This window comes from Bubalus kerabau, chromosome 4, assembly GCF_029407905.1.
Source record: "Bubalus kerabau isolate K-KA32 ecotype Philippines breed swamp buffalo chromosome 4, PCC_UOA_SB_1v2, whole genome shotgun sequence".
Taxonomy (NCBI): domain Eukaryota; kingdom Metazoa; phylum Chordata; class Mammalia; order Artiodactyla; family Bovidae; genus Bubalus; species Bubalus kerabau.
Window position 1 is genome coordinate 168,763,318 of NC_073627.1, and position 16,270 is coordinate 168,779,587.

At 43.3% G+C, this 16,270-nt stretch overlaps 1 protein-coding gene across 26 annotated transcripts in view; it reads right to left on the bottom strand.

Moving 5' to 3' along the window:
* Window positions 1-16,270, bottom strand: part of PTPN3 (protein tyrosine phosphatase non-receptor type 3) — a 121,046-nt gene that overhangs the window by 48,739 nt on the left and 56,037 nt on the right. For all 26 annotated transcript variants that reach the window (XM_055579256.1, XM_055579274.1, XM_055579262.1 and 23 more), the window contains 6 exons: window positions 15,866-15,918; window positions 11,170-11,290; window positions 9,938-10,025; window positions 4,670-4,758; window positions 3,478-3,541; window positions 1,895-2,067 (listed from right to left, as the gene is read on the bottom strand). In XM_055579256.1, coding sequence (XP_055435231.1) covers window positions 1,895-2,067; window positions 3,478-3,541; window positions 4,670-4,758; window positions 9,938-10,025; window positions 11,170-11,290; window positions 15,866-15,918 — 588 coding nt within the window. The remainder of the gene's footprint in view (window positions 1-1,894; window positions 2,068-3,477; window positions 3,542-4,669; window positions 4,759-9,937; window positions 10,026-11,169; window positions 11,291-15,865; window positions 15,919-16,270) is intronic.

Consider the following 16,270-nt stretch of genomic DNA (forward strand, 5'->3'; position numbering starts at 1 on the left):
TTGAGATATAACAGAATGATGACTGCTCTAAGCCACCAAAATAGGAGTGCTTTTATCTGTCACAATGGATAACCAAAAAAAAAAAAAAAATCCTCCGTGTTGGCCACACTTTATAGAAGAAATTGAAGAAGCAAATTAAATTAAAACTGATGTAGATCAGATTTGAAGCCAGGTTTCTTAGTAACAGAGTCCAAGCTTTCAGTTGCTCTCAATGCCACTCCTCAGCTCACCGAGAGGATTAAGTCCAACCAAAGTAAATGCTACATTCCAGCAAATTATATTCATAGAAATAGCAGGTATAAAAATACTGAATGGTTTTATAAGCCAAAACCTTGAAAAATATATTTGTTCTTGGTTCATCAGAAACAGAGAGAGAGCATTTAGCACCATAAATACTATCAATGATATCAACAGACATTTACCACTTATTCAATCTAGAATGCTACTGATTGCCAATATAGTAGGAAAGTCACTGAAATGGTCAAATGGTCTGATACAGTCCCACATATCTGATAATGGTTCAGATAGGGGCACCATTTTTAGTAACAGCTACATCAAAATCCCATGGACGGAGGAGCCTGGTAGACTGTAGTCCACGGGGTCGCTAGGAGTCGGACACGACTGTGTAACTTTCAAGTAGACACCTGAGCGACTTCACTTTCACTTTTCACTTTCATGCACTGGAGAAGGAAATGGCAAGCCACTCCAGTGTTCTTGCCTGGAGAATCCCAGGGACGGGGGAGCCTGGTGGGCTGCCGTCTCTGGGGTCGCACCGAGTCGGACACGACTGAAGCGACTTAGCAGCAGCATCCAAAAAAAAAAAAAAAAAATCACAAAAATAAAATTTCCAACCAAACAATTTAAATAATTTGACAGGCAATTTTTGCTACATCTTTTATTTAGGAGGCAGGATAAAAACATATACGAAAAGATACACTGCATGGTTAGTTTAGACAATATACTATAAACTAAGAAATTTCAATTTATAGATTTATTTTACTGTATTAAGCATTAGGTATTTTGAATATCATTCCTATGACTAACAGCATACATGGAATTGCCATATTTAAAAAAGAGTTAAAATATGTGTGAGGAGCAAAGTAAGCGCTCAGTAATTGTCAAATGCAATTACTGTTGTTACTACCATGTGACTGTTGTTTGTCGTGTATGTCAGTCAGCTGACTCTGGAAATCTTTACTTGTGCTCATTCTGCTGCTGCTGCTGCTAAGTCGCTTCAGTCGTGTCCGACTCTGTGCGACCCCATAGATGGCAGCCCACCAGGCTCCTCCATTCCTGGGATTCTCCAAGCAAGAACACTGGAGTGGGTTGCCATTTCCTTCTCCAATGCATGAAAGTGAAAAGTGAAAGGGAAGTCGCTCAGTCATGTCCGACTCTTCGCGACCCCATGGACTGCAGCCTTCCAGGCTCCTCCGTCCATGGGATTTTCCAGGCAAGAGTACTGGAGTGGGGTGCCGTTGCCTTCTCCGTGTGCTCATTCACTCATTCATTATCACAGAGCATCTTAAGGAGTTAACGTTCAGTGGGAGAGGCTCTCTTAATGCCACCAGGATGACCATGAGTCACTGCCGTGTGCTTTCATGGCGGAGTCGTTGCAACCGTGGGTGCTTGGGAGCTCTGAGTAATACAGAGTTGAGGAGGCAGAAGCAAGCAACAGGAATAGAAGTACCTGAGTGTGTGTGGAAGGAGACATCGCTGCTCGTCCCTGCAGAGACTTTCATCTGAGGTTCTACTATCCACCAGCAGCTCTGGCCCCAGGACGTGGGGGCCTCCGGGGAAAGACATCTCTTTCCCGGAGGATGTCTGCTCCCTGGGGGTTACTAGGTCGGGTTTACATTTCAGGCTAGTGTGGAGACTGCCTCCAGAGAATACTCACTTTTTGGGGTTCCTGGAGCCCAGAGACCAGTATTGAGACAGAACATTCTTTTCCTGAGGTAGCAGCTTCTTTGCCTGGAAGAATGTATGGTGCTCGACACAGGACTTCCACAAGTTCTTGCAAGATCGGTAATTTAACATGTTGAAGGCCACTATATGCTCCCTGGATTCCGTCTGGGAGAAAAAGCACAATAGAGATTTCAACTACATAGCTTGGAGAAGTAGGGTCTCGAACACTTTATGCCCACATGAGTGGTAATCCGGGAAGAAACAACAGACAGTGGGAAACTAGCTTCAAAATTCCTTAGGCCACAAAACAGGGTTCTAAGAATATTCAACAGCAGGAGTTGTTAACCACCTTTATGAACGTGGTAAAAAAAAAAAAAAAGATGACCAGCGTCAAACTCTCTATCACCCTCTGTGGTCTTTCATGAATGCTTTCGTTTCACATCTGTCTACCTTTCTAGGTCGGATATATTTGGAGCAATCGAATAAAGGCTGCCTGATACAATCCTTTTTAAAATTTAGCTCTGGGAAAAAAAATCTCTCCCCTGAAGAAATAATCTTTCACCTGTCAAATGACAGGACTCTTATAACGCTTTGGATCTCTCTATTCGCTTTCCACAAAGCGAGTTAAATCTAGTGCTCACTCAAAATCATCATTTTGATCATTTGCTCAATTTCCCTTCTACTTGAATTCAGGCTTTCTGTTCTCATGTTAAATTACCATCGTGAGCATTTTTCTGGTACCCTGCATCTTGCATGTGCAGCTCGGGACTGCACAGATTCTAGTCCTTAGTAGACTCAGATTCTAGTCCTTATTTGCTCTGAGCTTTAGTGTTCTCATTCCTAAGAGTTCACTGTGGTGTGGAGCCATTTTAAGCACACACTGTCTTTGGAAAATTGGGAAGTGGCGTAGTGATGGTGAGAAATATGCAGCCTAACAAACAAGACAGAGGGTGGCGTCACGGTAAGAGCTGGCAGCTCAGATTCATAAAGACTGGCTCAAATTCCAGCTCTTCCACCTTGCTAGTTGTGGATTCCCTCACCTCTAAGTCACTCTTCTCCAAGTGGAAAAGCAAGCTGAATTATGTGGAGGGCTGTGGATTCCTCCTACGAGACATACACCCAAGGCCACCATGCATTTTAAACACATCAAGGGCAGAAACTGACCTTGCTGACTTTCACTGCTATCTCTGTGGTGGGCTTGGCCAGGGGCTTTGACCAAAGGCACGTCTACCTAAATCAGATGATTCCCTGAGAAGTGGGCATTGCTGTGTTCCAGCAAACAATGTAACTCTGACTAGGTGAGGTTAAGTAACCTGCTCAGCTGGGCAAGTAGAAGAGCTAGGGCCTGAACCCCACATCTCTGGCTCCAAAGCAAGCGACTTCCCCAGCCATATAAGCAGAGTGAATTACACAGAGAACCATGGGGCCCTCTGGATCCCAATGCCTACTTTCTTTCCACTGCTTGCTGAGCTCTCTTTCCCGTTACACGTACGACAAACGCCTTCACCTACCGAAGGACTAAGGGCTGAAGTGGCTAACTGCGAAAGAACCAAAGCAAGCAGAGGTTTAACTCACCTGTTTTTGTCGCTGATGTATAAAGAATTTTTTCCTTTTGAAAGAAATTTTTAGAATGTTCACCCTGCCAAAAAAAAATAAAACATGACACAAAAAAAGCACATCAGGGAGCAGCCAGGTTGCAGCTGACGCCTCGTGGTGATGGCCAGGGGCTCTCGGTTTCCTAGACTTTGCTCCAGCGTAGAAAGGATGGTGGCCCCATGGCCCCAGCCAAACACCAAGTAGCTGACCGAAGCCGAGCGTCACATCACGGCCACTGGATTATGATGTAGCTCTGAAATAACAAGGACCATGGGCAAGGCGCTGCCTTTGCTGTCAGCTGTTCTGTGACACTGCAGCTTTACGGGAGCTGGTGTGTACCTGGGCAAGACAGCTGAGGGCAGTGTGGAGCAGTGGGAGGAGCACAGACAGACCTAGATCCACGGCCCAGCTGCTTTGCAACTTAAAAGCCACTTAATAGCCCTGTGTCAACTAGCCTCTTGTCTGCAGAGTAACACAATTAGAGCCACCACGAACTCAGCCTTTTTTATGCACCACGTCCTCTACTTCAAGCTTTACGGCAGCCCCTCTACTAAGCCTTGCAACAGTCCAAATCGTTATAACCAATTTTCAGATGAGGAAAATAAGGCTGGGAGATATCCTGTAAGTGCTCAAGATCATTCATCCAGAGATGCTTGAAGCCAGGATGGGAGTATGTACTCTTAATTCCTCCAGCAGAGAGCCTCTGGAACAACGGGGACAGAGCTGTCTTTCTCAGATTTGTGATGATTCGAGTCTTTTGGGTCTCCTCAGGTTTTAGACCAAAATCAGGCACAAAGCTTCAATTAATAACTCAGGAACTGCACAGAGAACACAACTCCTGCTCAGAGGAAGTTCTCTGGATTCTGGCTCATGTGCCGCCCAGGAAGGATTCCTTAACACCAAAACCTGCCTTGTGCTGTTTTTATCCATGTTTCACAGAGTATCCCAAACCATAGGATGACCAAGGGGGAAGGAGATCTCCAGTAATAACCAGAAGAATTTTCCCAAGTACAGAATCTGGATGAATTGTAGAGGTCAGAGGTAAAACCTTGGGAGAAAGTCTCTGTCCCTTCTTTAGAAATAAAAGTTTAAAATTAGAGGTACTGTTACTTTTGTTCAGCATATTTTTAAAGCATGATTCAGAGAATAATTAGAACTGGTTTGTACTTACCAAGGATAGAAACTTGTGCAAATATATTTTCGGTACACAGCGATGCCCGCAGAAGCAATTCCAATCATTAGATCTAAATTGTGCAGATCCTGTAAAATAGGAAGACCTCAGATTCACAGTGTGTTACTGTCATGCTTATGGCCTCTGGTAACTCAAGCACCCATGCTTTTATAAATAGCACTAAGTATAAGCTCCAAAAGGAAAATTACAGAAAACAGGCAAAAATCTCCTCTTAACAGATAAACTTAAGATCTAAGTACTTAGCACCAAATTCTCCTAAAGTCAAAATATATTGCCTGACAGCAACATCTGGGTCCTGCCAGTTTACAAAGTTATTAGGCAAGCTTACTCATTCCACAGAATCAGAGAAATGAACATCTGCCTTTATACTTTCAATAATTTCTATCAGACACCATATTAAAAACAGAAAAGCCTCGTCCCCCACACTGTTTAAACAAATCTCAACTCCCATCACTGCAAAGGCTTTAGCTGAAGTGTAGCACTGCTGATTCTAAACCCAATGAAGAAATAAAATATGGCTTTTAGATCCAATACATTCAACATTTTTAAGAGCCTATGTGCTAGGCATTGTTGTAGATAATTAAGATGACAAAAGAAAGATACAGTGACAAAAGCTGTTTTAAATCTGTTTAAGAACAAGTAATGAAAATTTTAAAATAAAACAGTTCCACCACGGGGAATTTCCTGGCAGTCCAGCGGTTAAGACTCAGCTTCCACTGCTGGGAACCTGGGTCTGATCCCTGGTTGGGGAACTGAGATCGTGCATGCTGTGCAGCATCGCCAAAGAACAAAACAAACCAAAGGAAAACAGTTCCTCCCCCTGAATCATCAATATTCTCTTTACCCACTTGGATACTCATAATTTTATTTTTGATGTGGACCATTTTTTAAAAGGCTTTATTGAATGTGCTAAAATATTGCTTCTGTTTTTAAGGTTTGGTTCTTTGGCCCCAAGGAGTGTGAGATCTTAGCTTCCTGACCAGGGATTGAGCCTGTATCCCCTACACTGGAAGGTGAATAACTGGGCCACTGGACCACCAGGGAAGTCCTTCTTAATTTTTAAGAAGGAGCAGAGTTACCAGTGAGTGTGAACCTTAGATCTGTCACTTACTAGCTATGTTGGTTTGGGCTACTGAGCCTCAATTTTTCTTTTTGTGCAATAAAGATTATCGAATCCACCTCTACGAGTTTTATCAGGTTGAACTTAGAGAATATAAGAACGAAGAACAGGGCCTGGCATGCGGTAGGTATAATAAACATTCATCTCCTTCACCTCTCAAGAGACAGTGGGCTGAATCAGTTATGAACAGTGATGTGCATATGGGGAGCTGGAGAAACTGCTCAAAGCAAATGCTGCTGACACATGGGGCATCCAGAGAGTGACCACGACTGGGCCCCCAGCTGAAATCACACGCAGAAGGCAAGACCACACTGCAAGCTGAAAACATCGTGGCATCGAAACATGATACTTGGAATCGGAATACATGGAAATATGAGGCAGGTGGGAGAGAAAATTAGCAAACAAAATAAAAGTTGAGTGTAGAATAAAGCAATAAATGAATGCTTTGGATGCGCCAGTGACATGGGTCTCAAATCTCCTGGTTGGATGGTGCTCCCATCTGCACCACACCCACAGCAGTGAGGACAGGTACTGTTGGCTAAATTCAGGCCCATCTCCACCTCCCAGCTCGTGGAGCAGGACTGTGTGACTAGTCCTGGCTAATGAGCTATGATCAGAAGTGATGCATCTAGAACAATGGCTACTATGGACTAGGTATTAAGTTACTATTTGTTTTCTTTGGATATGATGTAGGCCAATTACAGGTAGAAAATGTAAAGGTCAGTTGCCAATTAGACTGAAAGATGAACTCCCCAGGCCAGTAGATGCCCAATATGCTACTGGAAAAGAGGGGAGAAATAACTCCAGAAAGAATGAAGAGGCGGAGCCAAAGCAAAAACAACGCCCAGTTGTGGATGTGACTGGTGATGGAAATAAAGTTCGACGCAGTAAAGAGCAATATTGCAAAGGAACCTGACATGTCAGGTCCATGAATCAAGGCAAACTGGAAGTGGTCAAACAGGAGATGACAAGAGTGAATGTCAACATTCTAGGAATCGGTGAACTAAGATGGACTGGAATGGGTGAATTTAACTCAGATGACCATTATATCTACTACTGTGGGCAAGAATCCCTTAGAAGAAATGGAGTAGCCCTCATAGTCATCAAAAGAGTCGAAATGCAGTACTTTTGGGCAATCTCAAAAATGACAGAATGATATCTGTTTGTTTCCAAAGCAAACCATTCATTATCACAGTAATCCAAGTCTATGCCCCAACCAGTAATGCTGAAGAAGCTGAAATTGAACGGTTCTATGAAGACCTACAAGACCTTTTAGAACTAACACCCCAAAAATATGTCCTTTCCATTACAGGGGACTGGAATGCAAAAGTAGGAAGTCAAGAGATACCTGGAGTAACAGGCAAATTTGGCCTTGGAGTACAGAATGAAGCAGGGCAAAGGCTAATAGAGTTTTGCTAAGAGAACGCACTGGTCACAGCAAACACCCTCTTCCAACAACACAAGAGAAGACTCTACACATGGACATCACCAGATCATAAATATCGAAATCAGATTGATTATATTCTTTGCAGTTGAAGATGGAGAAGCTCTACACAGTTAGCAAAAACAAGACCAGGAGCTGACTGTGGCTCAGATCATGAACTCCTTATTGCCAAACTCAGACTGAAATTGAAGAAAGTAGGGAAAACCACTAGACCATTCAGGTATGACCTAAATCAAATCCCTTACGATTATACAGTGAAAGTGAGAAATAGATTCAAGGGATTAGATCTGATAGTCAGAATGCCTGAAGAACTGTAGAGGAGGTTCATGACATTGTACAGGAGGCAGGGATAAAGACCATCCCCCCAAAAAAGAAATGCAAAAAGGCAAAATCATTGTCTGAGGAGGCCTTACAAATAGCTGAGAAAAGAAGAGAAGCTAAAGGCAAAGGCGAAAAGGAAAGATATATCCATTTGCATGCAGAGTTCCAAAGAACAGCAAGGAGAGATAAGAAAATCTTCCTCAGTGATCAATGCAAAGAAACAGAGAAAAAAATAGAATGGGAAAGACCAGAGATCTCTTCAAGAGAATTAGAGATACCAAAGGAACATTTCATGCAAAGATGGGTACAATTAAGGACATAAATGGTATGAACCTAACAGAAACAGAAGATATTAAGAAGAGGTGGCAAGAATACACAGAAGAACAATACAAAAAATATCTTCATGACCCAGATAACCACGATGGTGTGATCACTCACCTAAAGCCAGACATCCTAGTACGCCAAGTCAAGCAGGTCTTAGGAAGCATCACTATGAACAAAGTTAGTGGGGGTGATGGAATTCCAGTTGAGCTATTTCAAATCCTAAAAGATGATGCTGTTAAAATGCTGTACTCAATAATGCCAGCAAATTTGGAAAACTCAGCAGTAGCCGTAGGACTGGAAAAGGTCAGTTTTCATTCCAATCCCAAAGAAGGACAATGTCAAAGAATGTTCAAACTACTGAATGACTGCACTCATCTCACACGCTAGCAAAGTAATGCTCAAAATTCTCCAAGCCAGGCTTCAATAGTATGTGAACCACGAATTTCCAGATGTTCAAACTGGATTTAGAAAAGGCAGAGGAATCAGAGATCAAATTGCCAACACCTGCTGGATCATAGAAAAAGCAAGAGAGCTCCAGAAAAACAGCTACTTCTGCTTTATTGATTATGCCAAAGCCTTTGACTGTGTAGATCATGACAAAATGGAAAATTCTGAAAGAGATGGGAATACCAGACTACCTTACCTGCCTCCTGAGAAATCTGTATGCAGGTCAAGAACCAACAGTTAAAACTGGACATAGAACAACAGACTGGTTCCGAATTGGGAAAAGAGCATGTCAAGGCTGTATATTGTCACCCTGCTTATTTAACTTATTATATGCAGAGTACATCATGCAAAATGCCAGGTGGGATGAAGCACACACTGGAATCAAGACTGCTGAGAAATATCAATAACCTCAGATATGCAGATGACACCACACTTATGGCAGAAACTGAAGAAGAATTAAAGAGCGTTTTGATGAAAGTGAAATAGGAGAGTGAAAAAGCTGGCTTAAAATTCAACATTCAGAAAACTAAGATCATGGCATCTGGTCCCATCACTCCATGGCAAATAGATGAGGAAACAGTGGAAACAGTGACAGACTATTTTCCTGGGCTCCAAAATTACTGCAGATGGTGACTGCAGCCAAGAAATTAAAAGACACTTGCTCCTTGGAAGAAAAACTATGACCAACCTAGACAGCATATTAAAAAGCAGAGACATTACTTTGCCAACAAAGGTCCGTCTAGTCAAGGCTATGGTTTTTCCAGTGGTCATGTATGGATGTGAGAGTTGGACTATAAAGAAAGCTGAGTGCCGAAGAATTGATGCTTTTGAACTGTGGTGTTGGAGAAGACTCTTGAGAGTCCCTTGGACTGCAAGGAGATCCAACCAGTCCATCCTAAAGGAAATCAGTCCTAAACATTCATTGGAAGGACTGATGCTGAAGCTGAAACTCCAATACTTTCGCCACCTGATGCAAAGAACTGACTCATTTGAAAAGATCTGATGCTGGGAAAGATTGAGGGCAGGAGGAGAAGGGGACGACAGAGGATGAGATGGTTGGATGGCATGACTCACTCAATGGACATGGGTTTGAGTGAACTCCAGGAGTTGGTGATGGACAGGGAGGCCTGGTGTGCTGCACTCCATGCGGTCACAAAGAGTCCGACACGACTGAACTGAACTGATCATCATAATAAAAATTATCATATTTGAGTACATAATAGGCTGTAACTTGAGCAGTACTAAGATTAAACAGGAGAAACTTTGGCTCATTAAAGAGCCACTTGGAAAATGGAAATCTATACATTTTTCACCTCTTTACCATGAGATGGTCTTATAAAAATTACTTGTTTCTAGCCCACATCACCTTCCAAGAGTAAAAAGTCTTCAAGTACAAAGTAAAAGATGAAAAAACCAAGTGGATAGTGGATAAATAACCAGCAAAACTTAATATTATTTTATAAACTTTTCAGATACCTTAAAAAAAAAGATCTTTTTTATTTGAAACTGGAAAAGTTTCAAAGCAGCTTTCAGATGTTCAGAAATTAAAATTGAAAAAAGTTTTGAATTACAACATGCCAAAGGTACCTACCCTACCACTGTGCAGCTCCACTCCATAGAAGTCGAGGGTCCGAGCTATGTTGATAAAGCAAGATTCTGCTTCTGATTGCTTTAGCCCACTACAGAGGCAGAGGGAATACAGTGTTTATCCAACAAACCGAACATTAACCCCAAATTTTAAAGCTAATAAAAATCTAAAAAAATTGGTATCATTACTATAAGGTGATTAAATGCCTTACACTGTTAATCTTAGACAACTGAACCCCCAAAGCTACTAAACCAAGTTTTTTTTTTTTTTCTTGTCCACTGAATATGACTTCATTTAGCCCTCATGTTCCTATATTAAATAACACCTCTCATTTAGAGGGTTCTCAACATCCAGAGACAAAGACTGTCACCTTCTGCAATCCCCACCCCACTTTTTCCAAGTTGCTAAATGAGCACATGCTCTTTAGGTCTTTCGGCCTTTATCTATCCTTTTAGCAGCAGCCTCAAACTTCCAAACGTCACTGTACTATTTTAGGATGCTGGCTCCTGCATGGGGAGTGATTCTGGGAGAGGATTGGCAGTGCCTCTTTGAAGGGACACTGGTTGCTTAGGCCTTTGTTTTTTAAGGCCTTCCTGAGAATGTGAGGTCCCTTGAAACCTGGCCTTCTGGGTCAGAGTGGCCCTTATTTGACCCGGACTGAATGGAGCCACCGCAGCTTGAAGAGAAAGGAGGCAAGGGAAGAGGAGGCCAGAGTAGGGTGACTTTGCTGGAATGGAGGCTTGGCCCGAGGCAGCTACAGAAGGCTGGTGCTCCCCTCTGGAAGGAAGGCGGATTCACCAACTGAACCAGGGCTGGGATTTACCCAGCCTGACGGCACATGGGTCCACCTGCCTGTCTATCTATTCAACACCACTTAAGGGAATGGCCCATTTCATTAAATGTAGGAAACCATTCAAAAGTTTGTTTGGTAGAGTCAACGTGTGGGGCAGCCAAATTTACAATGGGCATCTCCTTCAGGAATTAATAGATTTCAATGACATCCTGAAAGAGAACACAGCAAGTCATCCAGAATTCGCATAGGATTTCCTACTTTACAGAAATGGTAGTTATGCCAAATATATCTGTCACCATAAGAGCTCAAGGTTCACAAACCTCCCACCTCTTGAAATAGCGTTCACGAGCAAAAGCCAGAGAAGACGACATCAAACCCAAGGGGATGCGAGGCCTGACAGCACCAACCTGAGTACCCAAAGTAGGTCACCCGCCCTCCTCACCTGTGCTGCTCATGTAGCGACTCCACCTTTGCTAAGAAGTCCTCGTTCTGATCCGGTATGAACTGACTATCAGAGAGATAGCCCGGAAGATGAACGGAAGAATCGTAGTCTCCAAAATGAGCTATCAAGACAGAATGAGGGGAAGAGCACCTTTTCAGTGTGGTCTGTATTTATAAGCACCTACAACATCACAAGAAAAAAAATTCATCGGAAATACTCTCTGCTATTAATATCAATGTCTCCCATCCCAGAAGGAAAGGAGATGAGCGAGGTGGTTGCTTAAGTGAATTTCATCCCCAATTTGCAAAGTCAGATGCAAGGGTATTTCCTTTACGTTTACGTGGTCTGGCTCACCCTCGACTGCCATCACACAGAAGGACTGCTCTTTGAGACCCGGGCTGTGATGAAGGGATCTGTGTTCTCCTTTCACTGTGCCTTGAGGGCTGGGAGTAGCTCACATTCATCTCTTGAGCCTTGCATCGAGGCATGGCACACAGTAGGTACTTGGGTGCTTGGAACTGACCTGTACAGAGGCTACTGCGAAGTTCAACTTTGCAAGGGGAAAAGGGCAGACTTGGTCATGGGTGGACCACAGGCCAGGAAGGCCAGCTAAATGTGGCTAAGCTGTGGACAGGAGTGTCAGGGCTGTACTATGTAAGCACAAGTGTGGCTTATGTGCGTCTTTTCATGGTGAAGTGTATGAGAGTGCATTTACAGGAAGTAATTTAGATGCCCTGAGGCAGGGTCCCCAATGAAGAAAGCTTGAGGAAGCCTTAGAATCAGCTCATCCGAACTCTGAGTCTTGAAGGAAAAGAAATCTGAGGTCCAGAGACGAGAAAGGACCTACCCCTATCACAGAGCCATTTTTCAGCAGTCAAAGCCAGAACCCGGCTAGAGTTCCCATCATTCCACCAGCCTGCCTGCCAGGCCTATGAGCTGCTGCTGGCCATTTGCAGATGACAGTGGTCATGTCCCCAGAGGGAAGCCAAACACTGCAAATGGCTTTCCTGAGGTCAAACAACTCAAGGCAGAGTCCTATTAAATTGAATGCTGCATGTTACATCAGCTCATGAAGATCTTAGAGCTTGACTTGGTCATCCATCTTGTTAACGAATAGTCCTATGCCTTTCTGCAAACACAAAGCAAGTTTCTCTCTTTAGTCAGGTCACTGACAAATATCTGTACTTAATATAAAACCAAAGAACTTCCTCTAGGGGGTTCTGTTAGGGTCAAAGACCATTATATAAAAATATGTATTTTCAACACCTTCATTCTTCGACCCTCACAGACCCTTGAAATCTTAGTTGGCTACTCTGCAATGCCCTGTGCTAACCACTAGGGGGAAACAAAGTTAAACCAGTCTTTGGAAACCATCTGCAAAGCACAGGGCAGTTTCCACATTGAATTTAATGACCAATGACATCACCTCACTAGACGCTCTTGATAACCTAGTGACAGGCATTGCTTTTATCTCCATTAAACAGACAAAGGAACTGAGACTCAAGGAAGGAACCTGCCCACTGCTGCCCAGGCTGGTAACTTGGAGCCTAGACGCTGACCACAGTCCATCCTCTTTATCTACTTACTGTACCACATGCCCGAAACTCCAGAGCAACACACTTTTCTATTTGTGGTGAAGCAACACATGAGAAAGCTAACTATAGCAAAAAGAAAAGCAAATAAGCGCTTATGTGGGAAATACCTTGTCTGTTAAGTCCCATGCATTCCTCTGGCTGATATTTTGTATTCTGCGGGACAGAAGGTGTCTCAGGTACTCAAATGTATGGCGTGTCAAGCTTTCCTGTTGGGAAAGCCCTTGACTTGCTATTCATCATAGTCCGACTTGATGTTGGAGGCTCTTCTTAGGGGCCATCACAAGGAAGCTTTCCCACACTACGTCCCCCTGTACCTTCTATTCCCCCCGCCAAGGAGAACAGAGCGAGTGCCTCCCCCGTGTCCATCCTCACTGCCAGCATCAGCTGGTCCATCTCTGTCTCCCACCAGCTGCAGACCCCTTGCAGAGAGCAGTCATGCTCTCTCTGTGCAACTTGGGGATGGTGCAGAACCCACACATGGCAGAGGCTCAGAGACCATTATAGAACAGATATGTGATTTTCAAAAACTTCGTTCTCTGACCCTCACAGATCCTTGGCAGGCCCCCAGCAATTTTTCACCATCAAGTCCTTTCAGATTCTTTATCCACAGATCACTTTACTTTTTATCACAACATGTGCTTTTGGTTGGCATCGCTGACCACTGGTAGGCTTATCTTCATGTCAAATGTCTCTCTGGGACAATCTGGCAAAGTGTATCAGATAAAATTTAGGCTTGCTCTTTGATTAAGCAATTTCATATCCAAGAATTAATCTTACAGAAATATATGCTCAGAGGTGTAAGAAAATGTATGTAGGTATATATACTTGAGGGTGGAAGAATAAGAAACCTCTACTTAAAACTGCTCATCTGACAACTTATGATATTATTAGCATGACAGTCATGCTCAAATTTGCATTGCAGCTAGTTTAGACTTTTTAAGTGCTCATAACTTTCTTTAGTCCCTACTCTATTGGTTCTTTGTAGAGGAAAACCTGACTGCTGAAACTTCGGAATTTTATTTGGGATTCTAAATTTGGCCACTGGAAAAAGACCCTGATGCTGGCAAAGATGAAAGGCAGAAAGAGAAGGGGGTGACAGAGTATGAGGTGGTTGGACAGCATCACCAATTCAATGGACATGAGCGTGAGCAAACTCTAGGAGACAGTGAAGGACAGAGGAGCTTGGCCTGCTACAGTCCACGAGGTCGCAGTCAGACATGACTCAGCAACAGTTTGACAACAACAAATAGTTTGTTTACAATAGGCTGTTCCCTTTTAAGATTTTTTTTTTTTATGTGGGCTATTTTTTCAAGTCCTTATCGAATCTGTTACAATACTGCTTCTGTTATGTTCTGGGTTTTTGGCCATGGGGTATGTGGGATCTTAGCTTCTCGACCAGGGATCAAACCCACACCTTCTCCATGGGAAGGCAAATGTCTTAACCAAAGGACTACCAGGGAAGTCCGCAATAGGCTGTTCCTTAGACAGCTTTCTGCTGGGCAGAAAAGAAAATATAGTACAAGTTAAACATTGTAATATTTGCCATCAGCCAGGCACTATTTTAAGAGTTTTACGTCTATTTCATTTTTGCTATGACCCTATGATTAGATACTGTTATCATCCCTATCCGACAGATAAAGCTGAGACCCAAAGAGGCTCAAAGTCAGGTAGGTGTAAGTGGAAGACCCGAGGCCCAGGTAGTGTGGCTTCAGCCTGTGCTTTCACTGACTCAGTTAACAGCGATGGTCCAACCCTAGAGTTTCTAGTTTTCACTTTCCCAGGTGATACATGAACTGAATAGGCCTATTCCAAGTTGTCCTAATCACTATCATCACCTCCATCTTACAGGTGAGAAAATTGAGACTCAGCAAGGTAACACTACAATAGAAGCAGATGGAGGGCCAGGGTTAAATGGAGTTTGCATACAAAGCTAAGTCCTTCCTAGTGCTCCTGCCCTTCAAACCTGAAGCTCTAGCTGTGGGTACCAAATTCACTCTGAGATATGGGAAAAAACCTCTCCTCAGCAGACCAGCCTGGCAGAGATGGAGCCCACCGGGTCTAGTGACCACTAGAACACAGGTTGGCTGGTGTCATTTCCCACGTGGACGGGACAAGGCCAGGTCTGTTTCAGCGGTACTGAAGGCAGAGGGGATCTTCCATCCACCCAGGCTCACCCCTGTGCCACCTCTTCCATGTCTCCCACTAGGGAGAAGGAGACGCAGGCTATGTGGGGAGATGACTGAATAAGAGGATTCTTCCTTCAGCTTCAACAAGGCCTTGATGGAAAATTCCACCTGGACTTTCCATCCCACATGGCAGCCACTAACCACATGTGGCTAGCAAGCACTTGACATGTGGCTGGTGCAAACTGAGATGTGCTGGGAGTGTAAAACCTGGACTGGTTTCAAAGACCTACTGTGGAAAAAAAAAGGAAAATACCTTTACTGTTTTTACATGGAATACGTATTAAAACAATATTCTGAATCTACTGAGCTAAGTACATTAATATGATCCATTTCATTTTACTTTAATATGGCTACCAGAAAGCTTAAAACTACATGTGCAGCTCCCATTATATTTCTATTCTACTGTGCTGCTCCAGGCTTATCACCCATCACTCTACTGAAACTAAAAATAAAATTCCTAAGATCCCAGCAGTGTTTCTGAGCAGTACCCAGCAAGTGCTGGGAGTGACCTCCAGCAATTTCTGAACCTATCTGGGTCTTAGTTTCCACATCTATACGAAGTGACTGGTGGAAGCATTTGCCCCACTGGGATTTGTTACAGCATCAGATCTGATTGTGACTGAAGCCTTTGGAAACTGACTGAAGCCACTGGAAAATGTAATGTGTGATTGGATTCTCCTGTCTTCTCAGCCCCCCTGGGAGAAAACCTCATTTTCCCTAACCGAACATCCCTGAATCACAGGAGAGCATAAGTAAGGAAGAAGACTGGGACCATCCGGACAGCCAGAGATGCTGCCCAACAGGATTCCTGGGGAAGGGGGGAAGCGACTCGGTCAAAGAGGAGAGGCCAGCGAGTTTCTTAATATACTGGTCAGAGCAAGCTGTCCATCCACAAAACACTCATTTGTGACTTACATTGTACTGCATAGGATGCTAGAACCACCGCTGAGTTAAGAGGGCAGGTTAACCTGTCAGGAGAAAAACACATTAGGAAAGTTACCAGAACCCACCACAGTCCGAAACAGCAATTGATCATGGGATTTTTTGGATTAATCATTTAAAAACACCATGAATGATAAGAATTTCAGGATCCTCAAACAGTAAAGATAAATGTAACACACTGAAGAGTTTTTGAAATTAAGAGAGAATTTTCCCATGTTTAAAATCATGCATTATTAATACAAATACCATGAGGCCAAAAGTCTGATGTTGGCCAGGGTTTGGTTGGTCAAAAAAGGTCAGGCTCATATCACTAAGACGAAAAGAGTACTCTTAGGTCAATGGGCAGGCAGCCTTTGTCTCTTTCTGGTAAAGACATGA